The sequence below is a fragment of the Vigna unguiculata genome, chromosome 4, assembly GCF_037176805.1.
Source record: "Vigna unguiculata cultivar grain cowpea cultivar isolate G323 ecotype 2 chromosome 4, ASM3717680v1, whole genome shotgun sequence".
In the NCBI taxonomy this organism is placed as follows: Eukaryota; Viridiplantae; Streptophyta; class Magnoliopsida; order Fabales; family Fabaceae; genus Vigna; species Vigna unguiculata.
Genome location: NC_140795.1, coordinates 41,744,230 through 41,757,437, shown reverse-complemented (window position 1 = coordinate 41,757,437; position 13,208 = coordinate 41,744,230). Strand labels below are relative to the sequence as shown.

General features: G+C 26.9%; 1 protein-coding gene across 1 annotated transcript; it reads right to left on the bottom strand.

Annotated features, from left to right (window-relative positions):
* Positions 1-1,564: 1,564 nt before the first annotated feature.
* Positions 1,565-13,173, bottom strand: LOC114180828 (pectate lyase 1-like). The gene is made up of 6 exons (XM_085672065.1): positions 13,164-13,173; positions 10,716-11,131; positions 10,268-10,623; positions 10,041-10,176; positions 9,643-9,834; positions 1,565-1,633 (listed from the first exon to the last, which is right to left on the bottom strand). The coding sequence occupies exons 2-6, from the start codon at positions 11,055-11,057 to the stop codon at positions 1,565-1,567; spliced, it is 1,095 nt and encodes a 364-aa protein (XP_085528191.1). The 5' UTR covers positions 11,058-11,131; positions 13,164-13,173.
* Between the last annotated feature and the right edge of the window lie 35 nt (positions 13,174-13,208).

The following is a 13,208-nucleotide window of genomic DNA, read 5'->3' as shown; positions in this document are numbered from 1 at the left end:
TTATATTATTGATGAAAAAAGAATTTGTTGATAAAAAAGATTTATTAACAAATTTTAAAATTTTAATATTAATGAAAATATTTGTTGATTTGAAATTTGTTGGCAAATCTGTTGATATTATCTATCGATAAATTAAATTTCGTATTATCAGTGGAATTATTTGTCATTAACATCTGTTGATAGAGATGGACAGTGAGATGAAACTAAATGATCAAATCAATACGGTAAAACTAAGTGGTAGAAATTAATTTACTGTTTTACTTCATTCAAGATAGAGATGGACAGTGAGATGAAAAGATTGAAGCTCAAATTGAAGCATACCATGGTCTTGTACAGATTAGCTTGCAAAGAAAAGAAGCAGGGTCAGCTGAAAGCAGGTGACGTAAATTATGTGATAACTGTGAGAAGTAAGAAAACTCTACTTATGTGTTCATTCACTGCATCATGTGTAAAAAAGACTATTACTCCTTTACTGTAATAAACTATAAGGATAAAACAAGGATACTGATTAATGAGCTTGAATGTTACACTTTGATGAAATCAAGGAAGTGTTGTTAAATGAAATTACTTAAAGGGTGTTATGTAATATATAATATATACAATGGGACCTATGAGGCTAAGGAGATTAACCAACGGAAACTGGAGAAGGAATGTATGGCAGTACTTTTGTTTTAAGTTTCTGATTGGAAGATCATAAGTTAATCTTTGTTCTTAAAATTGGATAATTGGAAGATTTATTATAAATTGACCATGAGATTGGATGAATGAATTAAATTCAATGAAATGGAAGGTTTCTCTTCTTATTATGATATGTAATTTGTTGGTAACTACTGAAATTAATGATGGACTAGAAGTCTATAGTAAGAAAAGAATATTTATATTTTAAATTTGTAATGAATAATTTGAATTATAGTAAAAGTAAATTTTAATTATTGATGATTTATTTTAAAATTAATGAAATCAAATATAGAAATAAATATAAAATATGAAAGATTTTATAGAGAAATAAAACAGTAGAAAATATTTAAAAATAAATTATTATTTAGAGACCAATATAGTAATCATCTTTTGATATTTATATATTTGATCAATAAATTAATTTCTATATAATATGGTTATTAAATTGGGTTCTAGATAATATGATCGGAAATTGGTTTTTATATAAAATTGTTATTATAAATTGGATTTTATATATTTTGTTGTTAAATTGGATTTTATATATTTGATTTTTAAATTGGTTTTTAATGTAATTTGTTACTAAAATGGTTTTATTATAATTTATCGCTAAATTAGATTTTTAATTAAAAATTAAATTGGTGGTTAATATTAGTTAGTTATATTTTAACTAATTATGACTGTTCTATTCTAAATTAATCACTAATTGAATTATTGACTAATTTTATTATTTTTGTGACCAATGATTTTATTTCTAAAACCACATTTTTCTTGTAATAAAGGTGAAGTTAAACCACAAAAACATGTTATGGTTATGTTATTGTTGTGATGCCATGTACTCGTGTTAAACTACCCAATTATTATGTTCTTTTTTAATGTTGTTTTGATATTAAAACTGTACAGAATTTTTTTTATCAGCGAAATAAATTATATTAACGGAATATATAGAGTAGTCCAACTCATAAAAAAACAACACAAGAGTTATGGTCAAAACCCTAGTTCGGGAAGGAGTGGTTAATACAAAAGTTGTTGTTCTTATATCAGTACGAAATCAAATACACCATACAAAATCTGCAAAATTTAGGTAATCAATTTAGAATTGGAAGAGAAGAAAATTTGAAGACAATCTTAAATGAAATTGAAAAGAAGAATAATAAAGCATACATTGAGCTTTCATGTTTGTAACTTTAGCTTTCTTCTTAACGAGAAACTCTTTGACTTGAGAATCAATTCCCACGAGAACAATTGCAACAACACCAATTGATTTACTATTCCTCCTCTTATATGATAATACATTGAAAAGTTAAAATGACAGTTAAAAATAGAAATTACATTTAGTTTGAGATTTTCCTTTCTTTATAACTTGTAGGGTAGAAAGAATACTAAATAAATAATATTACATTGAAAAGTTAAAATGATACTTAGAAAGTTCAATCTTTTCTTATCCTTCTTTCGCTGCAACCATTTCTCTCTGAATACCCTTGCATAACCCAGTTTGTCTTTCTGAATCAGATGAATCAGCATGTTCTTCTGGGTTGTTCGTTTTTCCTACAAACATAACCAAATTACATCATTATTACATATACTAACATAATCATAATTTGCATATACTTTCAAAAGTAAAATAAATATTATAAAACATATAAGATTTAAAAGTTGTTTGTGTAAGTTTTAACAATGTTTGTAAATACAAAGTAGTAAAAGTTATGAATAGTAGAATGTGGTACCTTTGGTACTTCTTTGATTTGATATGGGATGAATATGTACTCTGTTGAAAGTAACTTCTTCTTCGTCTTCCCCTTTCTCTATGCTGGTGCCCATTGGTTGAAGCTCTAAATATTGAAAAAGATAGCTCTAAATGTTTTGTTTTTGGAGAAAAATAGATAATAGGTTGATTGAAAACTCCATGAGTGTACCCTTTATATAGATCTAAACTGACGTAGACATGAGTAGGAAGATTAAAAGATAATATTATGAATAAATTATTTTTAATATTTTTATCTTTTTAATGGATTATTAATGTTAAAATAAAAAAGTAATCAATGTGAAAATAAATTAAAACTTTGTCTTTCTTTTTCTCTTCTTATATTTGTATTTTTTTTCTCTTATTTTATTTGTTCATTTTCATTTGATGATGACATATTATTATTTATATTTCTCAATGAAAAATTTAATATATAAACAAGTAATATTTTTATGATGATAATAATTTGTAAATTTTTATATTAAAAATATTTAATGTATTTGATTTTAGTTTAGAATCACACAATAGTAATCATATATTTAACATGTTTTTAATTTATACATTTTTCGATATGCATATATTATGAATTGTGACCTACTATTTTTAAAATAAGTGCATCAAATGTGTGTCGTATCTGATACACGTATTTATGTTCATCATAGCCATATATATATATATATATATATATATATATATATATATATATATATATATATATATATATATATATATATATATATATATATATATATATATATATATATATATATTACTAAAAAATATTATATTTTCTGTCAATTTTGTTCTAAGAGATTGTTATGAAAAAATTGCAAGAAATTGTGACCAACTTTTGTTATGAAAAAAAAATTGCAAGAAATTGTGACCAACTTTTTTGCAAAAATATTTTATATAAAACACTTTTTTACAAAAAAAAAATATAATAAATATTTATAAATTTTATAATTTCGTAGAAAATAATTATCTATGAAAGAAATAATTGTCAATTGAAATTCTTAAAAAATGAATTTTTCTTTTAAATTATTCTAATAAATTTTCAAGAAAAATCTTATATAATACAGAAAATGTGATATTTATAACTGTATATGATATTAATTATATATTAACTGCAATAAATATAATGATTAATATTATTGTGTTTGCGTTAAATGCATAATTAAAACTCACAGGCTTTTAACTTTATATCATATTTAATAATATAATAAATAATGTTATTAATACAGTTTGCGTTGAATTAATTATATATTAAATTTAGTAAAATAAATAAATACTATGATTAAATTCATGTGTGTTTTTAATAATTATATCATATTGAATAATATATATATATATATATATATATATATATATATATATTTTGTCATGTATTTAATAAGCATAGTTTATTTTTTAATAAAATATTAATTTCATAAATATTATATTTATAAGGTTAAATATATTTTTAATCTTAGAATCTTGACGTGAAATTGGAATTTGTCTTTGTATGAAACTTTGATATACTTTTGTCTTTAAACTTTAAAAATAAATTTTTATAGTCTTTATAAACCTAATTACATTAAATTTTTTTTACATGTCAAATGCATAAATGTGTTTTATGTTAGTATTTAAGTTGTTTATATTATTAATATATTTTCACTTTAATGTCAGTTTCGAAACACGTTTGACAAATAAAATATATATATAATTAGATTAAAAGGATTATATTCCTTCATTTTTAAAGTTTAGGACCCAAATATATCAAAGTTTCAGACATAAATAAATTTCAACTTTGTGTAAAGTTCAGGACTAAAAATATATTTAAACCTAGTAATAAAACACAAAAATATATTTATTTTTTTTAGTTTTCATATAAATTGTTACATCTTCATAAATCTAGGTATTATTAAAATAAGGTGACTTCATTTGCTCTCTATCCATTGAAATTTATCCTTTGTACTTTCTATTTGATAAACGAAACCATTTGAGTAGTTAGGGTACAATATTTCTTTTATCTTTTTATTTTTGTATGATTTGTGTCTCCTTACTTTTTTTTCTTTTTAAGACTTTTTTTTAGAGTTTTGACAGATTACATTCCTTGAATCTCATATTGTCCATGTGTACCAATTTTTTCATCCTCATTTATGGTTAGTATGTTTTTTCTTTCTATTTGTGTTGTTGTGGTTTTTACTTTGTTTTGATTGTATTAAAATTTGAAATGTGTTTCTTTTGCCTATTTATTTAGTTGGAGCGTAATTCAAAGTTAGGCTTTTTGTAGAAAAATAATTCAAGTTTAGGAAAAAAGAGATTTATTATCGAGTTTAGAAAAGTAATATTTTTTTAATTATGAAAATATAATAAATAATTTTGCATAAAAAAATTCCAAAAAAATATTATTTTTTAAGTTTGTTTTAGACCTCAAAACTCTTTATATATATATATATATATATATATATATATATATATATATATATATATATATATATATATATATATATATATATATATATATATATATATATATGCATGATAGGTCTTTCTTGATTGAATGAACATGATTGGTCCGTGTCAGTGCGTAATTCCTTGGAATCTCTAGGTGAGATTTTTAGAGTCGTGCTTCAGTGGTCGGGACGTAATTCCATGGCCCTTGTTAGTGGGTGTCCATGGTGGTGCCACATCTATATAACTTGGTAAGGATTCAAGGTAAGGATTGCATCCTAACACTCTAAGGAGTCAGTTAGTCTCACTTAGAGTGGACTGACTCTAGTGGTGAGAGTAACAGAAGGCCTGAAACTCATTAAGGGTTAACCTTGTGTGTGAGGGAATTGATTCATTGTAACACTTGTAACACATAGCTCGGGGGTGAGCGGAGGTATCCACCACAAGTGCAAGCATCCGCTGAATCCGGCCAGGTTATATGTATCCGGATGAGTCGAGTCGAGTCTTAGTGTATTGTTTTGGAAGATCATAACATGCTTGGGTGATGTATGTATATTGGACTGCGAAAGTATATATGATTGCATTGATGAAATCTTTTGGCTCTAGCTTACCTTTTTCTTGTTTGAATTCTACTCTTGCGATGATCATCAATTTATTGATGGGAGCAGATGTGAGAGATACTCGTGGTCAACAGAGGAGAGATGATTCTGCTGCATAGTCCGCTTGGACTAGATCTGTATCTTTATGGGTTTTCTTTCTAGGCTATGGCTCATGTATTAGTTTACTATTTTAATGCCCTTCGGTTTGTTGTTGAATGTTGTAACTGGTTTACTTTGGCATCGTGGTGTGCCTAGGATCTTGTAGGGGTTGCATTTAATATCCCAAGACTGCGCTGCTATACTATTTGTGCGTGATGTTTCTTTTAATTACGCTTATTAATTAAATGGGACGTTACACAAATTCAAACATATATACATGTAGTGAAATATCAAATAGATGTCTTCCGGATGATATATAGTATATTCATTATAATTTCATTGCACAAATAATTGTACATCGAAGTTGTGTCTAGATGGTGCAAAATTTTCCCCTTAACTTCTTATCACCTAATATATTGATCAACGTGCTTTAGATAGTTAGTGAAAGAAAAGCTTCTTTTTCAATAATAGATTATTGTGCTTAATACTACGGACAAAATTATCATACCAACTTAATTATGTGACCTCAAACAATTTGATATAACAAGAAATCCGGTATTTCCCTGACAGAGATAAAAATTATTTACTCTGAATTGAATTATAACTGGATGGAAAAGATTTAAACTCATTGGCTTTTATAGCGTAGAATATGTTAATGAAAGAGATACAAATTCTGTAAAAGAAGAGTTTACAGGGAGAAGAGAGATGATAGGTGAAAAAGATGCATAGAGAATAAAATTTTAAAAAGAAGAAAGAAAGGGAAGAAAATCTTTGGCTTTGAAATGAGGTTTCCAAACAAATATATTTAAATTAACAAAACAATAACTAAATCTAGGATAACTCACAGTAGTTTATTTAAATTAATAATTTATATTATAAATTAAAAGTAAAGTTTGTATATATAATATGCGGATTAAATTAAAAAATTAAATAAACTCTAATTAATAAAAAATGTGTGATGGGCAAAACTCACTTCAAGATATAAATAAAATTAAATATTTAAACAATAGTATTAATGCAAATAAAAGATTCAAAAGTATAAGGTTAAAAGAGAGGCAGTATTTCTTGAATTTGGATAATCTGCTGGTTTTTTGTGTGTTGTTTTTCTACTGTGCTATTATAATACATTGATTACCATTAATTTTAATGTTTTAAAATATATTAAAAATATATTTAAAATATCATTACAGTATATTTTTAATGCCCAGCAGAGGACAACATAAAAAAAAACCAATAGAAAATCTGGACTTGTCTTTCTTCTATGATTACTAGGGTCGTATTTCTTCTTTGATTCTTATACCTATAGTCACAATAGGATGGCAAAACAGATTTGGGAGTCCGTTAGCTGATGTTAAAAGAGATGGCGGTTGAAGATTTTAATCCGTAAGTTCGTTTTGATATGACCTATTCAGTTCGTCAATTCGGGTCAAAAGATTATTTTTTGTATTATATTTTTTAAAGATATAAATATATAATAGTATTGTAATTTAAATTATTAACAATTACAAATTAATTTTCAATTATAGTTATAATAGAATAATTTAACATGTAAATGTAATAATTATTTTAATTTATCTAATTGAAAACATGAACTAATTAATTAAAAGTTTAGAAAATATTTTATATGATTAAGTATGTTTTTAATATTTATTTATATGTATATATAAATAAATTTTAAAAAAATAAAAATTTTGAAAAGAAATTAAAAAAAAATAAAATAAATAAAAAGAAGTGACGGACTAGCCTGGCTCAATCCGTTAACCCATCCTATACGGGGTGAATTATCATTATTGGTCGTTTCTGTTTGATGGATCAAGAAAAACAAGACAAGCCGGCTCATTTCACTATCCCTGTCACATGACTTGGTCTTGCTCTAGGTCAAGGTAAAAGAAGCTCACCGGGTTAAAAGATTTACACACGAAAAAAATATATGAAACATAATGTTAATATTACTGAACTATTTTTGTAATTTGTAATTGTTTTGATGTTCACATGAATAGAAGAAGAAAAAAATAGTTGTATTGGATCATGGGAAATATGAATATCTCAAGTCACCAATAACATCCTCTGATAATATGTATCACTTGAAGTTTAGTCATCATTGATGTCAGAGGCTCCTACACGGCTACAGTCATCTAAATCATACCAAGAAGAGAAAACTTACAAAGATGACTTCAAGGTTTTGATTCATTACAACAATGTATAGGACAACGACATTTGCAAGTACTATGACAATAATAATAGTATTAGTATGAAATCACTAACTTAGATTAAACATTTGAATGATTATTATATGAAGCCTAATAGGATGTGATAAGAAATAAATAACATTAGATATTGGAAAGGATATATACGAGGATGACTCTAATGTCATGCATTTAGGAGTTGTTGAATTCAACCAAGAGAAAAAGCTTGTTGCAATTGCTTGGACGATAATAATTGATGAAATCCCCTTTAGGTTTATGCAGAAAAGAATGTATGAGGCTTTTACGAGAACTCGGCCTTGTTATAAAATTTCCACTCATGTCAAATATTGCTTGTTTGTTTGCATTTTTATAATGAAAAGGTGAAGTTGGACTCTTTGTTATCAAACATATGGTTTCACTTACAATTGATACTAGAACATCAATTCCAAATCACAAAGTTGAAACCATATAGACATTCTACCCGATCTAAATCCATCTGGATGTATCGTTAGGAACAATCATCGTGTTTCCAAGATATTGTCCGCTTTTGAGCGTGAAGTTCCATCACAGCTTTGTCCTTAAAGGATACATCGGAGGATGGAGGGCAAAGGGAGTTGTCGATCCCTACAGATGATGTCAATGTTCCAACCTGACCTAAGTCCATCTAGCAGCATCGTTAGGAACAATCATTGCCTTCCTGAGGTATATTCCGCTTTGGAGCATGGAACTTTGTCATGCTTTTATCCTTAAAAGGTGCCTAAGAGAGTAGAGGGCAAGGGGAGTTGTTGGTTCCCAAACAGCGCCAATGTTTCGACTCAACCCAAGTTCGTTCGGAAGCATCAATAGGATCAACCACCACGTTCTCGAGGTATTGTCCATTTTGGAGCGTGCAGCTCTGTCACGGTTTTATCCTTAAAAAACACCTCAGAGGGTGGAGGACAAGGGAAATTATCAGTCCCAACAAACAACGCCAATGTTTCGACCCGACCCAATAATGACTTGACTTATTACTTAGACCCAACCTAATCCAATTCATTCAAGAGTGGGCTAATTTGGATTGAGGTTAAGAAAAAAATAAATGTAGATTTGTGAAGGATTAGATATCTTTTTAGTCCCTGAACTTTGAAGCGAAATTATAATTTGTTCTTATATTGGTACATTTTAGTCCCTAAACTTTAAAAATGAATGGATATAGTCCTTCTAACCTAAGTATGTTAAATTTTTTTTTTGTGTCAAACACGTCTCACATCTAATATTGAAGTGAGAACATATAAAAACGTATGAACAACCCAAATGTTAGCATAAAATATATTTGACATGTCAAAAAAATTTAACATAATTGGATTAAATAAATTATATTTATTCATTTTTAAGTTTAGAGATAAGAAAATGTATTAAAGTTTTGAACGAGGACGAATTTCAAAGACTAGAATTATATTTAACTTTTTTTTAATAAGTTGTATAATGGGTTTGTTCAAATGTTATCCAACCTGGCTCTTAATTTATTTATGTGAAATTAATATTGAACTATGATTTTTATCAAAATAAAACTTTAAAACGTAAAACGTAGTCTTACATAATTGCAATAGTATTGTCTATCCCTAAAATACCAGGAAAGAAAAAAAATACTTATTCTAAATCCCTAAACAACTTCGATAAAAGATTAAGTATGGAGCATCTTTCAAGATTTTTATCATATACTCCAATATAATAATAATACTTATATAGTAGATTTACAAAGTTCAGAATTTTAATTAAAAGCACAATTCAATTTTAATACAATTGGAGAAAAATTAAACTCTCCTCACTTATATAGTCTAAATCATAAGAATGCTAAATATTCAAAAGATAATCTCTCTTATATTTTTGTTAATCAATATATAGAATTTTTATTGTATTGCAACACACCAGATGAACGTGTCAACAATCTCACGAATTTGGCATCAAGAACTTTAAAATTTTGTTCTTTAGTATAATTCGGTTTTTTCACACCTCCTCCTTTTGTTATATTGAAAGAAGCTCCATTTTCAAAAGTATCCCTTACCGAATGAAAGTTCCATGTACCTCCACTTTTATCACTACTCTTTCTCCATGTAACCTACACATAATAAATAATTAGTATTAATAAAATTAATATTATATAAATATATATATATATATATATATATATATATATATATATATATATATATATATATATATATATATATATATATATATATATATATATATAAGCAAATACTTAAGTGATTGGTAATCAGTTGGATATCAAATACTTCAAGCAAAAATTTTAAAATTGATTACCTCCTTATTTCCTATCGTTGGTGCAACAAAGAGGTTAGCTTCACTTTTGAGACTAGGTTCCATGCTTCCACCAATGGCATATTGAAGCCATCCTTGATAAAAATTATTGGCTACATGTGCATATCTATGACGAATCCTAGAACACTAATTCTTTGTTAATAAGAGCAAATAGAATTGTTTATTACTTTGTGTATTTTTAACTACTTAGTATAACAATGCTTATTTACCTTGGCATACGTTGATTGCAATTAGGTCCAAAATGATTGTACACCACTGTAACCTTCATATTCTTGTCTCTCACATATCCATCATCATGTCCAAGAAGCATAACCTTATCTTGGTTTTTGAACCAATTATTAGAGATAGTCACATCAGTAGAACCTCGTGTTACATCAAGCAAACCATCTTGACAATCATAAAGTGTATTATGGTCAATCCAAATTTTTGAAGCAGTAACCAATCTTATTGCGTCCCCGTCTACATGACCTAAAGGAATCACCTTTCCTTCAGGCCCCATCACACTCCCAGGGGCTTGAGGTTTGCAATGGTGAACTCGAATGCCATGGATAATTATGTTGGTGGCCTGTAATCAAATAAGCAAAGTTGCATACATATTGATAATTTTTTTAATGTTTATTATCCTTACAAGCTTAATTAGTAGCAAGTATCAATTACCTTAAATATCATTAAGCATGCATTATTAGCGATGTGGACATTAACACCTCGACCATCGATAGTGGTAAAACTACTAATGAGAAGGGGTTTCTTTAGTTCAATTTGCATGTCTTTTTGGAATGTGATCCACACTTTACCTTGAAGAATAGAAGTTCCATATCTCAAGGTGTTGGGCTTGGGATTTATAGGATCATCACTAGAGTCAGTAACTTTATAATGAATGAGGTCATTACCAATGTTGTTTATCATCTTGCCAGCATAACCCACACAACATGTGGCTAATTGATATTGGTGTCTCCTCCATTCATGATTTTTTCTCCAACATTGGTCAATAACATTCATTTTCAACCCATTTATCCTTGATTGCTTTGCAAAACTAAGTTTTGAAAGGAAAAAGAAAATCAAAAGAGCCAAAAACAAGTATTGAGGTTTAAGAAAGGCCATAGCGAAGAATATTTGGTTTTAAGAAAAATCAAGATAAGATAGATAAAAGAAAAAAAGAAGGTGGTTTTATAGTATTTGTTTTTTTCTTTTTGTATGAAGTTGTGGTGTAAGAAAATGATTATATATATGCAAAAACATGTTATTGAGTTAGTTTAAGTTGTTTTTCCAAGCTACGATAAGAGAGACTTCCTCACCAAAGAAGCTATGAATATAAATAAGTGAGTAGAAATGTTTAAGTAGTTTTAAATCTTAACCTCTTACCTTAATATGTGTTAGCTAAAGAAGCCAATTTACAGAATTTTAATTATATTATTTTCCATGGCTGAATTTAATTTAAAATTTATTAAAAACTAATTTAAATTCAACATCGTGTCTTATGGGTATGCAATATCAATATCATAAATGGATATTGTGATGAGCATTAACTGCTTGTTTAGAATCACAACCAAAATTACAATAAGCTGACGAATTGAAAAATTATAAATTTTAAAAATAGAGATTTTAGAATCGCTACCATAGTTTATTTTGAAAAATTATAGAAACACCACAGATAAAGTGTGGTTTGTGAAACCAGATTTTGAATCCAAAAATTGGTTTTGTGTAGGGAAAGGTGTTATCAACCTACAACACTCGTTCAAAAACAATAACTTTAATTAAATATGCAAAATGGATATAGTTTTTCTAAATATTTAATTTTCCCAAAAAGAAGAAGAAAAGACTATGCGAAATAAACAAAACTATTTTTTAAAATTTTGGTTCCAACAAGGATCGACCTCATTCTTACCTATTTCTATTCAGAATGAAAAATCAAGGTTTATGTACTTTTAGATGAAGAGCAATTTGGAAAATGATTTTGAAATTTGATTTTGGAATTTTTTTATTGTTTTAGATGAACGTGACCAGAATTGACCTTACTTCTGCATATTTCTATTCATAATGAGAAATTATTAATCACATAGTTCTTAAAAGGGCTTAATTATCATTTTGGTCCCCTAATTTGTTGGGTTGGTTCATTTTGGTCCCCTTCTTATTTTTTGGTTCAATTTGGTCCTCTAATTTTCTAAAAGGTTCAATTTGGTCACTGTCGTTAAGTCAACTTTAACACCGTCTCCTTGACCTGCCACGTGTCATTTTGTGAAATTTTCAATTTTTTTATTTTTAAATTTTTTTTTAAAATCTTTTATAAAAGTATTTTTAATTTTTTAAAAAAAAATTAAATTGTCACGTGTCACCTTATGGTTGTGACACGTGTCAATTTGAGATTTTTTTTATTTAAAAAAATGTACTGCCACGTGGCAGGTCATGATTATGCCACGTGTCAAGCTAACATTGGTTGTTTTCAATTTAGTCCCTCTATGTACAATTTTGATTCAATTTAGTCCCCCAATTTTTTAAAATGATTTAATTTTGTCCTCTCTAATTTGATACCAAATTAGTAATTAAGCTTAATTACAACTTATATATACACATTAAAATAATTTTTATTATATTTATAGATTAAATTACTCCATCTAACTATTCAAATTATTTTTTTTTTACATGTATAGAAAATTTCAAGCGTAAAAAATTACAAGTGAAAAATGTAAGAAATAAAATAACATGAGTATTTAGGGAGTGATTTGATGTATAAATGGTAAAACATTATTTTAACATGAATATATAAATTGTAATTAAGCTTAATTATTAATTTGGACTCAAATTGGAGAGGACAAAATTGAATCATTTTAAAAAATTGGGGGACTAAATTGAATCAAAATTGTAAATAAATGGACTAAATTGAAAACAATCAACGTTAGCTTGACACGTGGCACAATCGTGACCTACCACGTGGCAGTACATTTCTTTTAAATAAAAAAATCTCAAATTGACACGTGTCACAACCATAAGGTGACACGTGGCAGTTTAATTTTTTTTAAAAAAATTAAAAAAAAAATTAAAAAAAAATTAAAAAAAATTAAAAAAATTAAAAAAAATTAAAAAAATTAAAAAAAATTAAAAAAATATGAAAATTCCACAAAATGACACGTGGCATGTACGGAGACGGTGTTA

What these genes read in the sequence shown, in the direction of transcription:
- LOC114180828 (XM_085672065.1), bottom strand. Translation starts at nt 11,057, where the DNA reads ATGAATGTTATTGACCAATGTTGGAGAAAAAATCATGAATGGAGGAGA. An exon ending in TGCAATCAACGTATGCCAAG is followed by an intron (nt 10,177 to 10,267) that starts GTAAATAAGCAT and finishes TTAGTGTTCTAG; the next exon opens with GATTCGTCATAGATATGCAC. An exon ending in CAACGATAGGAAATAAGGAG is followed by an intron (nt 9,835 to 10,040) that starts GTAATCAATTTT and finishes TATTATGTGTAG; the next exon opens with GTTACATGGAGAAAGAGTAG.